The sequence below is a fragment of the Ascidiella aspersa genome, chromosome 2 (assembly GCF_963924565.1).
Source record: "Ascidiella aspersa chromosome 2, kaAscAspe10.2, whole genome shotgun sequence".
Taxonomy (NCBI): domain Eukaryota; kingdom Metazoa; phylum Chordata; class Ascidiacea; order Phlebobranchia; family Ascidiidae; genus Ascidiella; species Ascidiella aspersa.
This window is the reverse complement of record NC_139448.1, coordinates 12,660,070-12,682,090: the sequence shown is the minus strand read 5'-3', so window position 1 is coordinate 12,682,090 and position 22,021 is coordinate 12,660,070. Positions and strand designations below refer to the sequence as shown.

Genomic DNA, 22,021 nt, shown 5'->3' with positions numbered 1-22,021 from the left:
GTAGCCATATATTGGGCATCTCACCTTGTGCACTATTACCAATCGTTGGTGCTGCGAATGACATAGCAGGTTTGGTCAGTTAAGATAAGCAAAACAAGTATACTCAAAAACACGTTTTTCATGCGACTTTGTCATGTTTAAAACATAGGAAAAGGTTATACATTTATATATCTTCAGTGTTGTTCACTTGTTTCAACAGTATACTGTACAAACATGCATTAACGACTCACACATTAAATGTGCACTGAACAAAAATCACTCAAAATAAAATGCAGTTTTGACAAGAGAAGAAAACATGCCATTTACAAGCATGTGTTGGCTAAACATGCATTTTTACAACACGCAACAAACACATTTAACTTAAACAAAACATGGCTGACTAAATGATCAATTTAGCTAACAGCTTTTCAAAACTAGTAAAAACGTTGGGAAAAAATTTACAGGACTCGGCAAATGCTCTTTAGTCTAAAAACACTATCAAGATTATCGTTAAAACAATAAACAAACGTAATGTGTTCATCTGGGTGCTATATCCATGCAAGTTGTTGGCTGTTGCTGTAAATATAAGTTATTGAATTAGTATAAATAATAAAGTACCTTAAAATAAACAGGTAAAACGTTGCTAACATATATTCTATCGCGCTCACAGCTCGATTTGTTTTACTATCCAGCAAGGGTGAAGTATTAAGTTTCAACTGAGTTAGTAAGGAAGGTAAAGTTTAAATTTATAGCTAGTTGTGACTGAAGAGAAATTAAATTTGGATCAAAACGATTTATTTAGCTTTGTGCACATTTTTGACTATCTGTGGTGCTAAATGAACCAAAATCAAATAAGTAACATTTACATAGCTATAACGCCCTATATTTGTTGAATAGCATAGCTCGCCAAGTTAAAAAATTACAATCTGTGCTTTGGATTTGGGCAATAAGCAAAGACTTAAAAAAAGTTATTCTCAATGTGTCATGCACAACCGAAATAGCTGTAACTTGTTTTCACAGTACGTTATTCGCAGTTAAGTGGTAAGGCAAAACTTTACAATTACATGCAAATAAAGTATCACTTAATGGTTTGTTTTTCCAAACATCTAACATTTTGTAGTTCTGTAACTGAAGCAACACCACCAAATGCAAAAAAAATGTAACAAACAATGTAAATATACACACCAGTCGTATTGTTTGGGTTTTGCGTAGCTGTCCCAGCGACTCCACCGACTGCAGGAAGCCCTTCTGTTGTTGTTGTTGCTGCTGCCGTTGTTGTTGCTGTTGTTGTTGCTGTTGTTGTTGTTGTTGTTGTTGTTGTTGCTGTTGTTGTTGTCATAGGTAAAACAAATGTACTTTTGAAATGGTAATATATTATCGAAAATTCTTTAAAGCACTTAGACAAGCGTTAGCAGAATGTTTGTCAAACAGCAAGGAATACGCTTATTTTGAGTAATTATTGCTACGTTGGGCGCATTTTCACTTGCGTTAAAATCAACTGGATTTTGGGTTGGGTTTTACCTAAATACTGCGTAGAATAAAACCGGCGATTATGTCCAGCATAAAATAATTTTGATTTTCAGTCCGAACGTAAGTTTGACGCGTCTTCTCAAAGTAACTTTATTTTAAAGGTGCAAAATTAATACAGGACAATCGAGGGTTTCTTTCGTCTAAATTTAATTTATCCAGGTTCTCTTTAATACGTTTTCTTGCAATGTAGCAATTAGTTACCTGTACAGATCAACGACGCTGGTGTCCAGGTATTTGTGGCAGTACATTCTGCCGTATTGGAACCAGCTGTTAAGACGAATCCGCTGACACACACTACTGTTACCTGCGTGTTGCCAGCGTAGCCAGGTGAAGCCGGTAAAGTTGGTGTAACCGATCCTCCGTTGCTCACAGTCGGAGCCGCGTCACAATAAAACGCTACGTCAAAACAATTATTTTACAATGCCTCTATTATACATAAACTGACTATGTGTTAAACCAGGGGATCCCAACGTGGTTCGGTACCGCCCCCTTGTGGGCGTTGGCGAGTTACAAGGGGGCGTTTTGGGTCTTTTTCTCATTTGGGGAGCGTTGAACGCACATATGGGAGCGTTATATGAATGTACTTATGGCAAAATTTTATAAAAAAAAAGTTCACATAAAAATAGTAACAAACAGCACTGTAGGTAACTTTTAACCTTGAATGGCAACTTCCGTACTGCAAACTTGTAGTAGTTTCCCGAACATTGTTACGTAATAAATGGCTTTCTTATGTAAAGTTGTTGGTTGCTGTTGCGTTTCACCATTTTATACGCGGCAAAATGTTTGTATATTTAAAGCAGGGGTCGCCAACCTACGGCCCACGGGCCGGATTCGGCCCGCCGCTTCTTTAACAACTAGACACGAGTCCATTTCAAATACTTTTTCACTATTTTAACTTAGTACAGGCAAAAATGTTTCGCGCTTCACGCGAAAGTTTTTTCTATCTGCAGTTTGTTTACGTTTTGATGCTGTCTTTGGACTAGATCTAGATCAGCGCTTCTTTACCGTTACGCCGTGGAAGGCTGCCAAGTGCGTCGCGGACAAACGGAAAACGTATTCAAAAATATTAGACATATATTTCTTAACAATTTTTGAATTTTTTCAGCAATGCAATAAAACTTAGCAATAAATTTAAAATAAATGCCTCTATACCCCCAAAAAATCGCGCTCGCTTCGCTCCCCAGGTGCGCCCGGAATTAAAAATCTATTAAGGTTATCGCGTTTTCTCAAAGTAGCTTTGTTACACTTTTAATTAGTGGTATGGATGAAAAAAATCCGAGGCCCGCCTCATTAACAGTTATCTTAACATTTAAATAACACAATTCTTAGTTAACATTTTGTGCGGCCCACAGAGACCTTTCAGAAAGATATTTTACAACCCTTTAGAACAGCGATATTTAATTTTCTATTAGCCTACACCAGGGGTTCTTAACCTTTTTTCCCTTATTACCCATTTCTTTCCAGATCAAAGTCCCATCTTACTATTGCGTCACATAAAAATAAAACGCGTAAACCGAGCGACAAAAATGATCACTATGACGAAACAATTTTTTTTTAACAATTCTAAAAATGATAAAACTTCACTGTGCTTTTTTGGGTAGTCAAATTTTTTACCACTTACAGCTGTGAAATTGTTTGTTACATCTATAATTATAAATATTCTGGTTCAGCTGATTACCCACCAGCTATCCTGAAATTACCCACATGTGGGTATTTACCCATAGGTTAAGAACCGCTGTATTAAAGTATATATGCCCAAAATTTTTTGGGGGGGGGCAAAAGTTGGAATTTTTTGTTTAGCTTTTGTAATTGTATTAATACTGCCGTAACGAACACAAATAACAATACTAGCAAACCATTTCGAGCAGCAACTGACTGAGTGTTAACGCAATACTAAAAAAAACAGTGAAATAGCAAAAACTGTCTAAAAGTAATGAAACTGCATTAATGTATAGCAAACGTTATGTTAACTAAATCGTTTGTGACGTAACAATGCATGACAATCGAAGGTGTGGCATGCCTGTGATCGACTGTTGTGGTACCAGACTTGGACAACTAGATAATTCTAGTTTTCTAATTCAATGAATTAGAGCAAAATGCGGCTAATTTTACTTCTAATCTAATTTGTTTTGCTTGTTCGCTCTTATGAATTGCTTGTTCGCTCTTATGCTAGTTCTAATCTAATTTGGATTTTACCAAAAATGCTACTTTGTCCAACGGCATTTTTAGTCTGTCAGTTCAAACACAGAATTTCAATTAAAATTTTCTGGTTAGAACGACTTGTATGTAATTTTTACAGGCTGAAAAGCATAAAAATGCATACAAATTAACACACACATATTTGCCATTCACGTTCTTATAAGAATAAATTGTGATTAAATTAAATTGGTTGTAAAAACTAAATGTAATTCTAGTTCAAATTCTAGTTCAAATTTGATTTTTTGAGAACTCGGTAATTCTAATTCTAATCTAATTTGAAAAAATTCAAAACGATCTAATTCTAATTTTAATCTAATTTGGAAAAACTAAAATGCTCTAATTTTAATTCTAATCTAATTTTGAAAAGCTAAAATAAATCTAGTTGTCCAAGTTTGTGTGGTACTGCTCATAAATGCCGCAAAACAAATTATTAAGAATAAAACATTTATAAATTTTGGGGGGCATGGCCCCTCAGGCCCCAAAGCTACAATATTATAGAAAGGCTGCAATGAACAAGTGTTTACTTGGCGGCGCTGATGTTGTGGTGGTAGTTGTCGTCGTTGTGGTTGCAGTTGTGATTGTAGTTGTTGTAGCTTCGGTTGTAGTAGTTGTCGTCGTCGTTGATGTACCCCCGTTTGCTTCAATTGCTGTATTCGTAGAATTTCAGTTGCAATAGACTTTGGATTTTTTTACTACATACAGAGTCGCCTTTATGACAACCCTTGTTAATTTGAACCCTATATGGCTAAATAATTAAGTGTGTAAATTTACTAACGATAATAGGACTGATAATTCATTAAGAGCAGCCGACTAAGTAAGAAACCAAGAGCCGCATTTCTTACTTTACATATGGACATAAATTTAATATATCCTCGTTTATTCCTCACTCACGTACCTTTGCCCAGCTAGATTTATTGTAATTGATGCACACTAACAATATTAAGCAGGCTAAGTTAACTTTAATTGTTATTCACAGGTAGATATATTAAATAAATGCCGTCAGTATCTGCATTTTTGCAATAAAGACTTAAAAAGTGATGGAATCTCAGTCAGGGCCTGTAATAATCGAGAAATTAAACAAACAAATTGGACAATATAGATCAAAAAACCGCAAATACAACATAAGAGCCCCATAAAATCGGGCAAAGAGCCACATGCCAATATAATTTAATAATGTATCTTGTATACACTTTAGACTTATAGAGCTTATAATGTAAAACGTTATATGAAAAACATAAAAAAAGAAATATAAAAGAAACATATCATAGATGTTTGTTTAAATCACAAGGATATTAGTTTATAGCTTACTTTGCGTTATCCAGGTGTTATACTTGGAAACTCTCGCGTATACCCCGGGAAAGTTTGGTCTTGCGCATTCGAACCCGTAAGACGTAATTCCGATTAAATACCAAGTATTTTCGTTGATCAAGCAAACCAGCGGTCCGCCGGAATCTCCCTAAGTAAACGATTAGGATAAATTGGATTGCCTTTGCAAGAGGCCAGAATGATCATATATTTCAAATATCCATAAACTTTACAACTTCCTATAAAAAAAAAAAAAATGTCACATTCAGCAACAAAACGTTCTTACTCGCAAAATATACCCGGTGTAATTGCATTATATAATTTGTTGTACAGATAATAATTTATAGACAGCATGATTTTATTTTATTATATTTTTTTGGGAAGTGTAAAGAATGGCAGGGAAGTAAAATATAATATTGTTAGCATTTGACAAATAATGGACATATTAACATTGTTTGTGCCACGATGGTAGAAAGACTGTTATCCAAAATGAATTTATCAGTAAATACTGCACACCTCTTAAAGTGAAAATGACAATTAATTTAGTTGCATCATCGCAATAGGGTCAATTTAAAATATTTGCAAACACATAATAGTCGCGCGAAGTGTGATACGGACTCTAAACCAACATTATAAACGTGCGACTTACCTGGCAACTATCCACACCACCCTTCTCATGTCCGGCGCAAATGTTGCTAGTTTGTAGTTGCGAATAAGCGACTTGGCAGCTGGTTTGACTGACAATAGGAAGTCGCACTTGTTGCAAGTACGTGCTCACAGAGTTGCTGTACGCTGAGAAACATCACATGATATACGATTGAGACTAATGACTATCGATCCCAAATAGAAAAACGTTTTGCGCCCCGTATTGCCTACCGTGGCCAGGCGCGGATCTAGGATATTTGTTATGGGGGCATGGACATATTTTAAGAGGTGAGGTCAAACGTTGCGTCATACCGTGATCTCACAAAAGGGTTACATTTAAACGTAACGTCATAAAAAGTAATCTTAAAACACTACATTTTTTAGGTTGGATAGGTGTTAAGCTACTTTTAATATAAAAGCTAACAAAGATGTTATCAATTCACACTAGGCGAAAAATTGCCTTTATATTGTTTAAATTGTTAAAACTTGGTTATCAAGATTCACGCGAAATATATTTTTGGGGGCCATGTGCCGATGGCCACTTAAGATCTGTGAACTGAAGCTTGCTTTTCACATTCTATATATTTAAGCCACAAAATCGACTACCTACAGTACACTAACAGGTAATATTTAACTAAACCGATGGATATAAGTGTGGTTGAACGTGATTGCTTTTTTTAGAGAAAGACATAACTGTTTTTTTATACTAAAACTTAACACCGGAAAATTATATTGTGGAAAAATTGAAGGCTAGAGATGTTTAGTTATTATAATACGACATTAGAGTGAAGTTGTCAGACTTCTAATGCAATGTTTGAATACTTACCAAGAGCACCAAACCCAGTTGCGACGCAAATTGTTCCGGTTGGAATGTCGAATTCTGTGGTGTCTGTAGGTAAGCAAACAGGCCTGACACTTTCGGAAAAATTCAAAGGCGTGTCAAGGCGCAACAAGGCTACGTCATCGTCATTGGAAGTGCTGAAACGTAAAAATGCTATACACATTCGTGTTTCGAACCACATGACCCAACCCTGTATAGCTGACACTTTGTCATTACACTGGTTAAATAAAGTATTTTTTAAAAGTAAAAACATTACTGTTTTGCCACATATGCACAGTGTATGTTTAAAAAGCAAAATACAATAATTTCCTGGTAATAATAATAATAAGGACTCCTCAATTATTGTTTTACCTCACATAATCCGGATGGTTAAAGATGCCGGATTGTGCAACTGTAATTTCCTGGACCCCCGATATTTGCAAGGTGTAGATTATGCCTGCCTCCACGACAACACCGGTTGCACTGCGAAATATTTTTCATATCTTTTTATTTGGATAATGTTTCGCACATGTCAGCGGTTTTTCATACAGTTAAAAGGCTTGTGTACCACGGTACACGAGGTAAGTATCAATGATCCGTTGAACTTCAAGTTAATAGCCTACCTTTTTATTACTTATTTTGCTAACCAAAGGTTTTTAAGAAAAATGTTGGAACAGATAAATCCCAATAAATGTCACCCTCGTTTAGTGCTGAAAACAAGTCATAAAAGTCCAACCCGGGTCCAAGTCATCAGTTGACCAAGTCAAGTCCCAGTCAAGTCAGTATTAGAGCAAGTCAAATCACTGATATAAAAGTATACAACAAAACCCTTAAAATTGGAAAATTGTGAGACTAAGAGCCTTAACTCAACCTAAAAAAACAAAAAAAAAAACATTTAGAAACGTGGTAATCGGTTTACGTGCAAAAGTTGAGATAAATAGGTTATTTACATAATAAAATGTATTTCAAACAAATTCATTTGACTCTTAAATCCAAGTTAAGCCATTTTACCGTAACGATTTAAGTCAAGTCAAGTCATGGCCTTAAGTCCTACAAACAACACTGTGCCATTTTTTACTGACGATCATCAATAGCGGTATTAGTAGGCTACTTATGGATATATTTATACCGTTTTAAAATACCAGATAGCACTCACCCATGCGTACAATGCGCCGCTGTCGCCACCCACTGGCTGTTAATGATCGAGCCACCACACAAATAGGTGCTTCCGCCTTCCGAAACAGAAAGTCGCACTTGCCAAGGCCAGGCGCCCGCTTGTGCATTCTGACCACCGACAATCCTGTGATCCTGAAAGTAGTATTTCGAAAGGCCTTGGCACATTGAAAAAAAAAAGGCAATGAGAAATAAAAAGGGTGAAAAGGCAATGAGGATAGCAAAAAGTGTGACGTCAGATCTGGAAAAATATTTGACAGTGTGTAAAAAAAAGTTTAAACCGGTACGACCGGAGTGGATTTTAGTACACAACCTTTGAAAATGTTTTATGACAATTCTTGCATTTCTTTTAGGTTCTACAGGTAAACGTTTGAAGGATTTCAAAGTTCAAAGGATTGTCACAAACTGGAAAATACTGGGGCTTTAAGGACTCCGGTTTTAATATTCACATTTATCTCGCCCCCGCTTTGCAATGGCCCTATGCTTTATGCATTCTATCAGATATTACAAAAGTATTTTGCCAAAAATTTCAGAGACGCAATTCATTTTTGTAAGGTAGCACAGCGAGTAAGGTAAAGTTCTCCAAGTTCAGTTTTGTGAAAAACATGTAGGACTAAAGAAAGCCTGACAGTAGCGAACATCATAAAAAAATTCAAAAAAACAACATTGTTGTAGTGCTTGTGCCTCTTAGAGAAATAACTGGTCGTTCCCCCCCTGTGATGCACCACTGTTTTAGACTAATCTTACACTATTTTGCAGTGTTGTAAACAAGTCATTTTGAAATAACTTAAGTCCAAGTCAAGTCTTTTGCGAAAATAACAAGTCAAGTCCCAGTCCAAGCCATCGGTTGCCCAAGTCAAGTCCCAGTCAAGTCACTATGAGAGCAAGTCAATTTCAAGTCATGTCATTGACATAAAAGTAAATTGTTAAACTATTGAAATTGGTAAAATTGTCCGATCATAAGCAACAATTTAACTAAAAAACTAACACAAACGCAATATACAGCACTTAAAGTGTTTAATGTGCAAAAATTAAAATAAATTTTAATGAAAAACACTTAATTTAATCCCAAGTTATTTGACATAATGACTTAAGTCCAAGTCAAGTCATTTGTCGAAAAGACTTAAGTCAAGTCAAGGCATTTTGGTCAAAAGACTTAAGTCAAGTCAAGTCATATGAAAACAGTGACTTAAGTGGATTTAAGTCAAGTCAATGACTTAAGTCATTACACCACTGCTATTTTGGACCACGACTATAAATAACTTACCCACAAGAAACTGGGAGCAGTCGCCACTTTTCCACACACGTCATTGCTCGTTGCACTTTGAACTGTGAAATAAAATACGCATTACTATTGCTTGCATCGGAAATAGCAATCGCCCTGCTTTCGGTGAAAATAATTCGAACAACGAACCACATTCTATTTCGTCACTGTCGTCGGTACATTGCTTTGTTCCGTCACAATGCTGGCTGACAGGAATACAAACGCCGTTCCAGCAAGTGAATTCGGTGTCAGCACATCTGGCTGTTAAAGTGACGAATTAAATGTTGTTGATAATTATTATGTTACCCTGCAAAGCGTAAAATATTGTCAGGAATACCAAATATAAGTTTAGAACAGTAAGACTTTCTTTATAGTTTTCGTTATTCTTTGACATCATTTATGAATGAAAAAATCAACTTCTGCACACAGTAAATTTAAATTATTGTTTAAAATAGTTATATTTAGAAGCTAACACTTGTGAACAGCAATGTTCTTTTTCAAAACATTAAATTTACTGTAAAGTGGTTTACGAACCTTGAGCTGTCCAACTGATCGAGAATCCTTTAAAGGTGACGCTCGAATTACTCACAAAATGTAGCCTTACCAACGAGTTGTGGGATGTAAAATTACGCGGCGAATACGTCCCACAAAACGCCCGGCTTGCGTACTGCAAATTAAATACGCAAACTAAGTATAGTGTAAATATAATTGACTAACAGTTGTGAAGTGAATCAAAAAAGGTAATTTTAAATTATAAGTGAAAGCGAAACAAAGTAAAAAGAAATGGTTCGTTGAATATATAAAGAATATTTTTTTAGATTTAACTTACTAGCGTGGTCCCGTCATAGACTTGCAGTGAATCATAGGAACACTCGTCGTGACTTTCCAAGACGAAGTCGGTAAACCTCATTGCAAGAACCTTAGTAGTTACGCACTTATAATCGTAACAGGTAACAAGAAAACAAAGTGTTTGAGATTTTTATTATTTTTCTTACCTTATCAGATGTCGTAGTAATGTCCACAGAGCAATTTAGGTTAGTTGAGTAGTTTGATGGATAGTTTGGAGACGAAATAGTTCCAGTTGCGGCAGTGATGGTGGATGCGGTACAAATATCGTAATCAACTAAAAAATAACACAACTTTTTTTGTGTCATTTAAATAACACAATTCTTAGTTAACATTTTGTGCGGCCCACAGAGACCTTTCAGAAAGATATATTACAACCCTTTAGAACAGCGATTTTTAATTTTCTATTAGCCTACACCAGGGGTTCTTAACCTTTTTTCCCTTATTACCCATTTCTTTCCAGATCAAAGTCCCATTACCCAAAATCTAATTTCATATATTTTGCCATACTAAAAATGTATACCAGCGTTATTCAACAAAACTTAGCTCGCTCGTATCAACACTCTAAATGTGCGCTCAGCTATACTACTCCAAACAATTTCACTAAGAATACCTTTAAAAATAAACACCAACAGCAACGCAGCCATCAAGCTTACTTATAAAGCAGTTGTAACTGAACTGATTATGAAAAAATAGCTAGGCTAGCGGATACAAGAAAAATCTTACTATTGCGTCACATAAAAATAAAACGCGTAAACCGAGCGACAAAAATGATCACTATGACGAAACAATTTTTTTTTTTTTAACAATTCTAAAAATGATAAAATTTCACTGTGCTTTTTTGGGTAGTCAAATTTTTTACCACTTACAGCTGTAAAATTGTTTGTTACATCTATAATTATAAATATTCTGGTTCAGCTGATTACCCACCAGCTATCCTGAAATTACCCACATGTGGGTATTTACCCATAGGTTAAGAACCGCTGTATTAAAGTATATATGCCCAAAATTTTTTTTGGGGGGGCAAAAGTTGGAATTTTTTGTTTAGCTTTTGTAATTGTATTAATACTGCCGTAACGAACACAAATAACAATGCTAGCAAACCATTTCGAGCAGCAACTGACTGAGTGTTAACGCAATACTAAAAAAAACAGTGAAATAGCAAAAACTGTCTAAAAGTAATGAAACTGCATTATTGTATAGCAAACGTTATATTAACTAAATCGTTTGTGACGTAACAATGCATGACAATCGAAGGTGTGGCATGCCTGTGATCGACTGTTGTGGTACTGCTCATAAATGCTACAAAACAAATTATTAAGAGTAAAACATTTATAAATTTTTGGGGGGCATGGCCCCTCAGGCCCCAAAGCTACAATACTATTGAAAGGCTGCAATGAACATGTGTTTACTTGGCGGCGCTGATGTTGTGGTGGTAGTTGTCGTCGTTGTGGTTGCAGTTGGGATTGCAGTTGTTGTAGCTTCGGTTGTAGTAATTGTCGTCGTCGTTAATGTACCCCCGTTTGCTTCAATTGCTGTATTCGTAGAATTTCAGTTGCAATAGACTTTGGATTTTTTTAATACATACAGAGTCGCCTTTATGACAACCCTTGTTAATTTGAACCCTATATGGCTAAATAATTAAGTGTGTAAATTTGCTAACGATAATAGGACTGATAATTCATTAAGAGCAGCCGACTAAGTAAGAAACCAAGAGCCACATTTCTTACTTTACATATGGACATAAATTTAATACATCCTCGTTTATTCCTCACTCACGTACCTTTGCCCAGCTAGATTTATTGCAAATGATGCACACTAACAATATTAAGCAGGCTACGTTGACGTTAATTGTTATTCACAGGTAGATTTATTAAATAAATGCCGTCAGTATCTGTATTTTTGCAATAAAGACTTAAAAAGTGATGGAATCTCAGTCAGGGCCTGTAATAATCGAGAAATTAAATTGGACATTATAGATCAACAAAAAAACGCAAATACAACATAAGAGCCACATAAAATCGGGTAAAGAGCCACATGCCAATATAAGTTAATAATGTATCTTGTATACACTTTAGACTTATAGAGCTTGTAATGTAAAACGTTATACGAAAACAAATAAATAAAATAAAAAAGAAACGTATCATAGATGTTTTTTGAAAGTCACAAGGATATTAGTTTATAGCTTACTTTGCGTTATCCAGGTGTTATACTTGGAAACTCTCGCGTATACCCCGGGAAAGTTTGGTCTTGCACATTCGAACCCGTAAGACGTAATTCCGATCAAATACCAAGTATTTTCGTTGATCAAGCAAACCAGCGGTCCGCCGGAATCTCCCTGAGTAAACGATTAGGATAAATTGGATTGCCTTTGCAAGAGGCCAGAATGATCATATCTTTCAAATATCCATACAACTTTACAACTTCCATAAAAATGTTACATTCAACAACAAAACGTTCTTACTCGCAAAATATACCCGGTATAAATTGCATTATCCAATTTGCTGTACAGATAATAATTTATAGACAGCATGATTTTACTTTAATATAATTTTTTTGGAAGAGTAAAGAATGGCAGGAAAGTAAAATATAATATTGTTAGCATTTCACAAATAATGGACATGTTAACACTGTTTGTGCCACGATGGTAGAAAGACTGTTATCCAAGATGAAATTATCAGCAAATACTGCCCACCTCTTAAAGTGAAAATGACAATTAATTTAGTTGCATCATCGCAATAGGGTCAATTTAAAATATTTGAAAACACATAATAGTCGCGCGAAGTGTGATACGGACTCAAAAACAACATTATAAATGTACGACTTACCTGGCAACTATCCACACCACCCTTCTCATGTCCGGCGCAAATGTTGCTGGTTTGTAGTTGCGAATAAGCGACTTGGCAGCTGGTTTGACTGACAATAGGAAGTCGCACTTGTTGCAAGTACGTGCTCACAGAGTTGCTGTACGCTGAGAAACATCACATGATATACAATTGAGACTAATGACTATCGATCCCAAATAGAAAAACGTTTTGCGCCCCGTATTGCCTACCGTGGCCAGGCGCGAATCTAGGATTTTTGTTATGGGGGCATGGACATATTTTTAAAGGTGAGGTCACACGTTGCGTCATACCGTGAACTCACAAAAGGGTTACATTTAAACGTAACGTCATACAAAGTAATCTTGAAACACTACATTTTTTAGGTTGGATAGGTGTTAAGCAACTGTTAATATAAAAGCTAACAAAGATATTATCAATTCACACTAGGCGAAAAATTGCCTTTATATTGTTTAAATTGTTAAAACTTGGTTATCAAGATTCACGCGTTACCCGAAAAAAATATTTTTTGGGGCCATGTGCCGATGGCCACTTAAGATCTGTGAACTGAAGCTTGCTTTTCACATTCTATATATTTAAGCCACAAAATCGACTACCTACAGTACACTAACAGGTAATATTTAACTAAACCGATGGATATAAGTGTGGTTGAACGTGATTGCTTTTTTTAGAGAAAGACATAACTGTTTTTTATACTAAAACTTAACACCGGAAAATTATATTGTGGAAAAATTGAAGGCTAGAGATGTTTAGTTATTATAAATACGACATTAGAGTGAAGTTGTCAGACTTCTAATGCAATGTTTGAATACTTACCAAGAGTACCAAACCCAGTTGCGACGCAAATTGTTCCGGTTGGAATGTCGAATTCTGTGGTGTCTGTAGGCGCAACAAGGCTACGTCGTCGTCATTGGAAGTGCTGAAACGTAAAAATGCTATACACATTCGTGTTTCGACCCCCATTACCCAACCCTGTATAGCTGACGCTTCGTCATTACACTGGTTTATTAAAGTATTTTTTCATTTATTTTACAGTAAAAAAAATATATGTTTGCCACGTATGCATAGTGTATGTTTGAAAAGCAAAATACAATAGTTCCCTGGTAATAGTAATATTTTTTTTATTCCTCAATTATTTCTTTACCTCACATAATCCGGATGGTTAAAGATGCCGGATTGAGCAACCGTAACTTGTTGGACTCCCGATATTTGAGAGGTGTAGATCATGCCTGCCTTCACGACAACACCGGTTGCACTGCGAAATATTTTTCTTTTAATTCTTTTTATTTGCATAATGTTTCCCATGTCAACGGTTTTCAATCCCTTCAAATTGAAAAATTGTACAATTAAGAGCATTAACTCAACCCAGAACTAACAAAAAAGAACGAAATATAATCGTTGTACGTACAAAAATTGAGATAAATAGCTTATTTTTAAAACAAATGTTAATAACACTTTAATAACACAAATCCATCTCAAGTCATTTCACCGTAACGACTAGTCAAGTCAATTAACTTAAGTCTTTACCATACTGTCCCCTTTGGCATTTGCGATTATCAATAGCTTTACTAGTACTTATGGATATATTTACGGCGTTTTAAAATGTTTGATAGCACTCACCCATGCGTACAATGCGCCGCCGTCGCCACCCACTGGCTGTTAATGATCGAGCCACCACACAAATAGGTGCTTCCGCCTTCTGAAACAGAAAGTCTCACCTGCCAGGGCCAGGCGCCTGCTAGTGCATTTTGACCACCGACAATCCTGTGATCCTGAAAGCAGTATTTCGAAAGGCCTTGGCACATTGAAAAAAAGGCAATGAGAAAAAAAAAGGGTGAAAAGGCAATGAGGATAGCAAAAAGTGTGACGTCAGATCTGGTAAATTGTTTGACAGTGTGTAAAAAAAAGTATAATATGGTACGACCGGAGTGGATTTTGGTGCACAACCTTTGAAAATGTTTAAGCAGGTGACAATTAATGCATTTCTTCTAGGTTCTACAGGTAAACGTTTGAAGGGTTTCGAAGTTCAAAGGATTGTCACAAACTGGAAAATACTTGGGGTTTAAGGGCTCCGGTTTTAATATTTATATCTATCTCGCCCCCGCTTTGCAATGGCCCTATGCTTTATGCATTCTATCAGATATTACAAAAGTATTTTGCCAAAAATTTCAGAGACGCAATTCATTTTTGTAAGGTAGCACACCGAGTAAGGTAAAGTTCTCCAAATGCTGTTTTTGTAAAAAACATGTAGGACAGAACAAAGCTTGACAGCAGCGAACATCATGAAAAAGTTCAAAACAAAAACATTGCTGTAGTGCTTGTGCCTCTTAGAGAAATAACTGGTCGTTCCCCCCCTGTGATGCACCACTGTTTTAGACTAATCTTACACTATTTTGGACCACGACTATAAATAACTTACCCATAAAAAACTGGGAGCAGTCGCAACTTTTCCACACACGTCATTGCTCGTTGCACTTTGAACTGTGAAATAAAATACGCATTACTATTGCTTGCATCGGAAATAGCAATCGCCTTGCTTTCTGTGAAAATTATTCGAACAACGAACCGCATTCTATTTCGTCACTGTCGTCGGTACATTGCTTTGTTCCGTCACAATGCTGGCTGACTGGAATACAAACGCCGTTCCAGCAAGTGAACTCGGTGTCAGCACATCTGGCTGTTAAAGTGACAAATTAAATGTTGTTGATAATTAATAAATATGTTATCCTGCAACAAAAGCAGAAAAACTGCTTTAGCATTTTAGGAAATCGCTTAGTCAAACTTTTTAAGCGTAAAATATTATCAGGAATACCAAATATAAGTTTAGAACAGTAAGACTTTCTTTATAGTTTTGTTTGTATATGGCCGTATTTGTCTCCTTCTAAATAGAGGAATCAGGTGGAAAGTACTTTGACCTGATGAAGGACGGTTGTGCGAAAGCTTGTCGAGAATCTAATACAATTTGTCTTTATACAGTGCCACCTGATTCCTCTATTTATAGTTTTCGTTATTCTTTGATATCATTTATGAATGAAAAAAATCAACTCATGTACAGAGTAAATTTAAATTATTGTTTAAAATAGTTATATTTAGTAGCTCACACTTGTGAACAGCAAGCGTAATAAAAAGTAACCCCTAAGTAAATTAACATTCGTTAGCACGTATTTGTTCGTTTTGAAAACATTAAATTTACTGTAAAGTGGTTTACGAACCTTGAGCTGTCCAACTGATCGAGAATCCTTCAAAGGTGGCGTCAAAATCACTCACAAAATGTAGCCTTACCAACGAGTTGTGGGAAGTAAAATTACGCGGCGAATACGTCCCACAAAACGCCCTGCTTGCGTACTGCAAATTAAGTATGCAAACTATGAAGCAATATAACACACAGTTGTGAAATAAATCGAAAAACGTTGATTGCTAATTAACCAGTGAAAGCAAAACAAAGTGAAATAAATGGTTTGTTGAATATATATATATATGTATTTAGAGATTTAACTTACCAGCGTGGTACCGTCATAAACTCGCAGTGAATCGAAGCTACACGTGTTGTGACTTTCCAAGACGAAGTCGGTAAACCTCATTGCAAGAACCTTAGTAGTTACGCACTTATAATCGTAACAGGTAACAAGAAAACAAAGTGTTTGAGATTTTTATTATTTTTCTTACCTTATCAGATGTCGTAGTAATGTCCACAGAGCAATCTAGGTTAATTGCGTAGTTTGATGGATAGTTTGGAGACGAAATTGTTCCAGTTGCGGCAGTGATGGTGGATGCGGTACAAATATCGTAATCAACTAAAATTTGATAAGACGTAATAAAATTCGGTAATTTTTAGATTTTTCACTTATTAAAATAACACTTACCTGTAGTTCTGCTGGTGGACATTTCTGCGAAACAAATGTAACGCTTTTATTTGTTTAAAACAGCATGAAACTTTCGTTATAAAATACGTCAATGTAAAAGTTGTTATTGTATTTTTTTATACACAATTGTATTAAAATTTATATAGTCAAAACTTGGTATACGGTGTCGGTTTAGGGAAACTTTTAAATTCAAAGAAGTGTTGCAGAATTCCAAACAAGCATAAAGTATATAAGTTTACTTTGACTAATCCATGAGCTGAACTTTGCCACCCTAGAGTAGACACCAGGATTGTTGGGTCTTGCGCATTCGAACCCGTAAGACGTGATTCCGATCAAATACCAACTTTCCTCGTTCACAAAACACACAAGAGGTCCACCCGAGTCCCCCTGCGACAAATATTAGGCTTGTTTCTCGGCAACTGTAGGCATTGTCGGGTGTTACAGGTAGACCGCAAGCGATAATAGTACGTGATTTTATCTACAACAAAGAACGACAAACCGTGTCATGGAATTGGAGTCGATTGATGGAGTTCTGAACAAAAGAGTGTATATTGCCTATGTATAAAGACCAATGTTATTTACCCTTTGGTTGAATTAGTCATTCAACTCACTGTATTTACGAGCCTTGCGTATAAGTTAGATAACATTTCAAGAATTTGAAACTCAGTTTACGGATGATTTATTGCTTTTTTATTGTTTTATGGTCAAGTTAAAAACATGTTTTGAACTTGAACTTCATCATTTTGCTGGCACCATCAGCTGTCGGCCGTGTTCAGACATTCTCGCGTGTTTTTTTGTTTTTTAATAGATTATATACTATTTTTAAACCCTGTGTGTACTTGCCAAGGCCTACCATAGACCACTGAAACGCGTTGCACAGTTCTGGTATACCTGTCAGTCCAACCATTTGCTTATTTATCCCTGCGTTTTATATGTTGTTGTAATGTGCGATAATTGAAATACCTGGCAAGTGTCGACGCCACCTTTGGCCAAGTTTCCGGCGCAAATGTTGCTGCTCACCAAGTGAGGGTACGCGGTTTTGCAGCTGGTTTGATTGACAATAGGCAGGCGGACTTGCTGCAGCGTGCTGGGCATGGAGTTTTCAAAACCTAAAGAGTTAATAAGTTTAAAACATATGTTATACAAAATAAATATATAGTTATCCAGCAATACAAAACCACGCGTTTATGATTATTGTTGTAATCAACAGTAAGCACAACTTATTTATTGTAGCCTATGCAACTTGCAGGTTATTTTAAATTTAGTTTGCGATGCGGTTGTTTTTTGCTTCTTACAATAACAAAACTTATCATTCTTTATATTACCTGTTTGCTCTAATATAAACAGTCATTTAAAGCAGATAGTATCCACACTCTACTACACGGTAAAACAGATGGTATGATGGGTCAAACATTTTGCATTCGTATCTTCCACTGCTTTATTTGAATGATAAAATCTAGAGCCATTTTTATTTGTTGACTTAAATCTTCTTACCTAAAGCCCCAAAACCAGTTGCAATACAAACGGTTCCAGCTGGGATGTCAAACTCGGCTGTGTCAGTTGGAATGCAGATTGGACGAACAGTCGTAGAAAACGTAATGGCAGTATCCAAACGAAGTAAGGCAACGTCATTCAGTAAAATAGAACTGTTCAAAGAAATATGTATTTTGGCAATATTAGGCCCTATACTTAAATTTAATTTTTTTGATTGCAATTTTCTATGCCATTTCAGTTTTCGTTGTTGAAGTGTTTGAAGCAAGGTTCTTTTTTTTTATTTAGCTGAGTGATTTTTTACTGGGGGTAGCCTACTATAAAGACAATATCTTTTTTTCGTGAAACCTTACTTTTGAGCTGAGCAACACTAAAGCTGATATTGGTTATCTGATTCACAGGAACAGTCACTATCTGGTCAAGGAAGAAAGTTACATTTCACTATCTGGTCAATGGAGAAATTACTAATATCTACAAAGGGCTCCAGAGATAATTATAAAGGTGAAAAACCCTGAAAAGAAGGCCATGATGGTCACACAGATAACTTAAAACCAAGCTATAGGCCCTATCATATGCTAAAATATAACTACATATATTTTGTCCAACGAAACATTACATTTAGCTCAGCGCAATAGATAGTCAAGCCGATATCGTTTAATACGTTTTTCGTCTCATTTGTGACATTTTTTTCTCTATAAACCATGTAAGTATATAACTTACGAGTTGTAGTCTGGGTGGGTAATAATGCCAGATTGCGACACTTTTATTTCCTGGGCATTGCTTGTGTCAGAAACATCGATTGTTCCTGCTGTCACGAGAACTAAGGTTGCCCTAAAATTAAAAAAAATCCAAGTATGTTTATAGTGGGTTGTTCACATTCAGTTTTATCTCAAATGTAGTATATGCTTATCAATGCAGTGGGTGTATACTGTATATTCAAGAAACGAAATCTCCATTGTTGGAAATTTCCAAATTACTTTTGAAACGATAGTTTTTATGAACATTGATGTATGCAGGGGCAGATGTAGCCAACCTATGTTTGATTGCGATACACTGAAATAATTTTTAGAGACTCGCGATCGTTTGGTTTACTAAATAGTAACAAAAACCTTCATTAAACATTTCGAGCGTTAATTGCATTCCAAACCAGTGATTGAGGTTAATTTGTTACACCAAAGAACGCCTTATTAGGCTTGTCTTGTCAACAATTGGTCATTTAAATGTTCCACTTGTGTGCGACAGCTACTGTAACACATATTCGACGCGATCACGTGTTGGCTGCCCCTGAATTGTATGCTATTTTAATATACCTTAAATCACATTCGTTTAAAATTACCCGTGAGTGCAATGGGCTGCTGTCACAATCCATAAGTCACTGATGATTGAACCACCACAATGGAAGGTGCTACCATCTATCGCGATTGTAAGACGAACTTGCCAAGGCCAATAACCGGCTTGCGCGTTTTGTCCGCCCACAATTCTGTTGTCCTGGGATGAACAATTCTTTTTCTCAGGGGAATATCACCAAAACGTAATACTTACAGCACTTATAAGTATTATTACGGCGATACAATAAAGAAGATATTGGGTTACAAGCTAAAATCTAAAGTTTTTTTTGTCTGAGATATTCAAGAACAAGAATTTGCTAATCAAGTATCGGTGTGCTGGCTTTTGATGTAGCATAGTCTACACACGAGACAAAGAGTTAGGATGTATAATATGACCTCTTAAAAATGGTACAATGCCATTTAAAATAAATGGTAAGGATGACACGTAGGTCCAGTTTTTTTTTTAAGGTTTGGTTTGGGTGACCGCTAAGTAGTTTTAAGAGACTGCAAGTGTTTCACTTAAATACCTAAAAGTGGCCATATTTGCTTAAACGAAATATTTATTATTTTTTGGGAAACCGCTGGAGAAATTTAGGGGACCGTTTCGGTCCACAAAACACCTTAAAAAAAAATACTGCGTAGGCCTATAATAATCTTGTAGGCCTAATAAGCCCAACCAAATATTGCCATGTTAAAGCCATTAAATGATTAAAGCTTACCCATAAAAAAGATGGAGCAACAGCCAGTTTTCCGCAATCTGAGTTGCTCGAAGCAGTTTGAGCTATGATAAAAAAAGTAATGATTATTTTCTTTACCTGTATTTATATCATGTATAAAATAATGTCACGTATTAAAAATTAGCGCAAACGCTTCTGTTAATAGACTTTTCTAGTCGGGTGGTTCATCAACTGGGGCTAGTGGAACCTTGAAGGCTTATAGTTTATCTATTGATAAAACAAGTTAACTGGAGCACATCATTCTTATTAAGATTTATGAATACAACTTATTTGACAGCTTGTATGCAGCAAACATGGTTTGTATAAAACTGAAAAAAATTAGAATTAGGCTACTTTATAATATGACAAAAAAAAAACAATAAAGGGGTATTTATTACCAGGAAACTAAATGTTGCACAAGGTAAAAACAACTAAGAATCACTGGCCTGGTCAAACTTATTTTCGTTTTTGCACAATGTGGCATTGTGTTACATTTGTTATGTTTAAGTCATAAGACTCATAACATAACTTACCGCACTCTATTTCGTCGCTGTCGTCAGCACATTGCTTTGTTCCGTCACAATGTTGACTTGCAGGAATACAAACGCCGTCCCAGCAGGTGAAATCGGTGTCAGCACATCTGTCTAAGAAAAGCGTTATACACACACCAAGCCCTTACTATACAAACCTATTGTCTTAAGTGACAAAAGTAAACTATATGCATGTAAAATATGTTTTTGGGCAACCTAGGTGTTGACATTTAAAGCATATCAAAAATTGATATTTACTATTTTTACTATTTTAATGCGACTAATGCCTTGCTTGCAATACCGATTGCATTCCAGCGACTTACCGCCAAAGATCTTTGACATAAAATGGTTTTCCAAAACCTAGCCAGTGACGCTATTTGGTGTAAAATATTGCTTGTATAGTAAAATTACAATGAAAAATAAAATATATACGCCCTCTTTGGCGTATATATTGTTTTTTTATGGAATCCAGTCGGCAAAATTATGGAATCCAGTCGGGCTTGTAATCAGACTGCTTGTCACGTGGTACTAATAGACTAACGAGATAACTCGATTTTCTATTGATACGGAGTCGTTATCGTTGGCCAGTGCGACATCCGTTTGCTCTTTCCAGGTGCAAATCTATATACGGTTCAATTTATAGTTGGGTATACACGACGCATGTTTCATTTTAGTTTACTATAATAGCAGAACATCAAGGCCAACTGTTATCAATCTTGATTAAGCTCAAAATGCCGCTATGTTTGTCAATACCAACCTATTGCGGTCCAAGATACAAGAAATCCAGACGCTGTTGTGGTTGGATTGCTGCGAAAAGTCAAGGCGACTTTCGAATTGTGAGATACGAAGCTTTGCGGCAGATGCGCCCCACAAAATGATTTACCAGTGTACTGAAAATTAATAATTAAGACTTTGTCTCACAGTATATATGTATATTTATCGTTAGCGGAGCATGCACAACAACTGCATTTCGGTTTATGAAAAAATATTTTTTATTGTTTTTTTAGTACATGCAATTTATTTAAAATTCAAAAATTACCGAGAAACAAAACAAATTGCTTACCAAAGTCGTGCCATCGTACACGTTAAGAAAATCGTTTAAACAAGTATTATGAGATTCCATGTCAAATGCATCAAAAGTTACCGAGAGGACCTGCAGAACATAAAAAAATGTTAAGAAATTTTACTTGCAACACTTGCAATATTACCTTTATTGTTGCTATAGAATTTATCGAACACCTAAACGGAAAGCCGATGGACTTAAAAGATAAAGAACCACGGCTATAGAAAATAATAAACCATTCAAGCTTGAAAAATGTATGTACGTAACCCACAATTTTCTTAGTTCTTCTGGTCTGGTTATCCCATGATACGCTGCTCGCTTAAGATTATGTCTTATCCCCAGACAATTACCTAAGGATAGTGTTGTTCCACCTGATAAAGCTGCCCAGTTGGCGAAAAACACAAAAAGAACGATATGGCCTACCTT

General features: G+C 35.9%; 1 protein-coding gene across 1 annotated transcript in view; it reads right to left on the bottom strand.

Annotated features, from left to right (window-relative positions):
• Positions 1 to 1,702: 1,702 nt before the first annotated feature.
• The window catches only part of LOC146163747 (transmembrane protease serine 9-like), a 50,076-nt gene continuing 29,757 nt past the window's right edge, over positions 1,703 to 22,021 (bottom strand). Inside the window, exons 10-31 of the mRNA XM_083380583.1 lie at positions 17,431 to 17,576; positions 16,707 to 16,854; positions 16,468 to 16,491; positions 16,271 to 16,398; positions 16,105 to 16,194; positions 15,817 to 15,949; positions 15,171 to 15,281; positions 15,024 to 15,085; positions 14,225 to 14,376; positions 13,749 to 13,859; positions 13,421 to 13,523; positions 12,590 to 12,696; positions 11,174 to 11,287; positions 9,066 to 9,172; positions 8,919 to 8,980; positions 7,635 to 7,786; positions 6,851 to 6,961; positions 6,485 to 6,636; positions 5,663 to 5,805; positions 5,017 to 5,164; positions 4,233 to 4,355; positions 1,703 to 1,905 (exon numbers count right to left, since the gene is read on the bottom strand). Coding sequence (XP_083236709.1) covers positions 1,703 to 1,905; positions 4,233 to 4,355; positions 5,017 to 5,164; positions 5,663 to 5,805; positions 6,485 to 6,636; positions 6,851 to 6,961; positions 7,635 to 7,786; positions 8,919 to 8,980; positions 9,066 to 9,172; positions 11,174 to 11,287; positions 12,590 to 12,696; positions 13,421 to 13,523; positions 13,749 to 13,859; positions 14,225 to 14,376; positions 15,024 to 15,085; positions 15,171 to 15,281; positions 15,817 to 15,949; positions 16,105 to 16,194; positions 16,271 to 16,398; positions 16,468 to 16,491; positions 16,707 to 16,854; positions 17,431 to 17,576 — 2,630 coding nt within the window. The remainder of the gene's footprint in view (positions 1,906 to 4,232; positions 4,356 to 5,016; positions 5,165 to 5,662; positions 5,806 to 6,484; positions 6,637 to 6,850; positions 6,962 to 7,634; positions 7,787 to 8,918; positions 8,981 to 9,065; positions 9,173 to 11,173; positions 11,288 to 12,589; positions 12,697 to 13,420; positions 13,524 to 13,748; positions 13,860 to 14,224; positions 14,377 to 15,023; positions 15,086 to 15,170; positions 15,282 to 15,816; positions 15,950 to 16,104; positions 16,195 to 16,270; positions 16,399 to 16,467; positions 16,492 to 16,706; positions 16,855 to 17,430; positions 17,577 to 22,021) is intronic.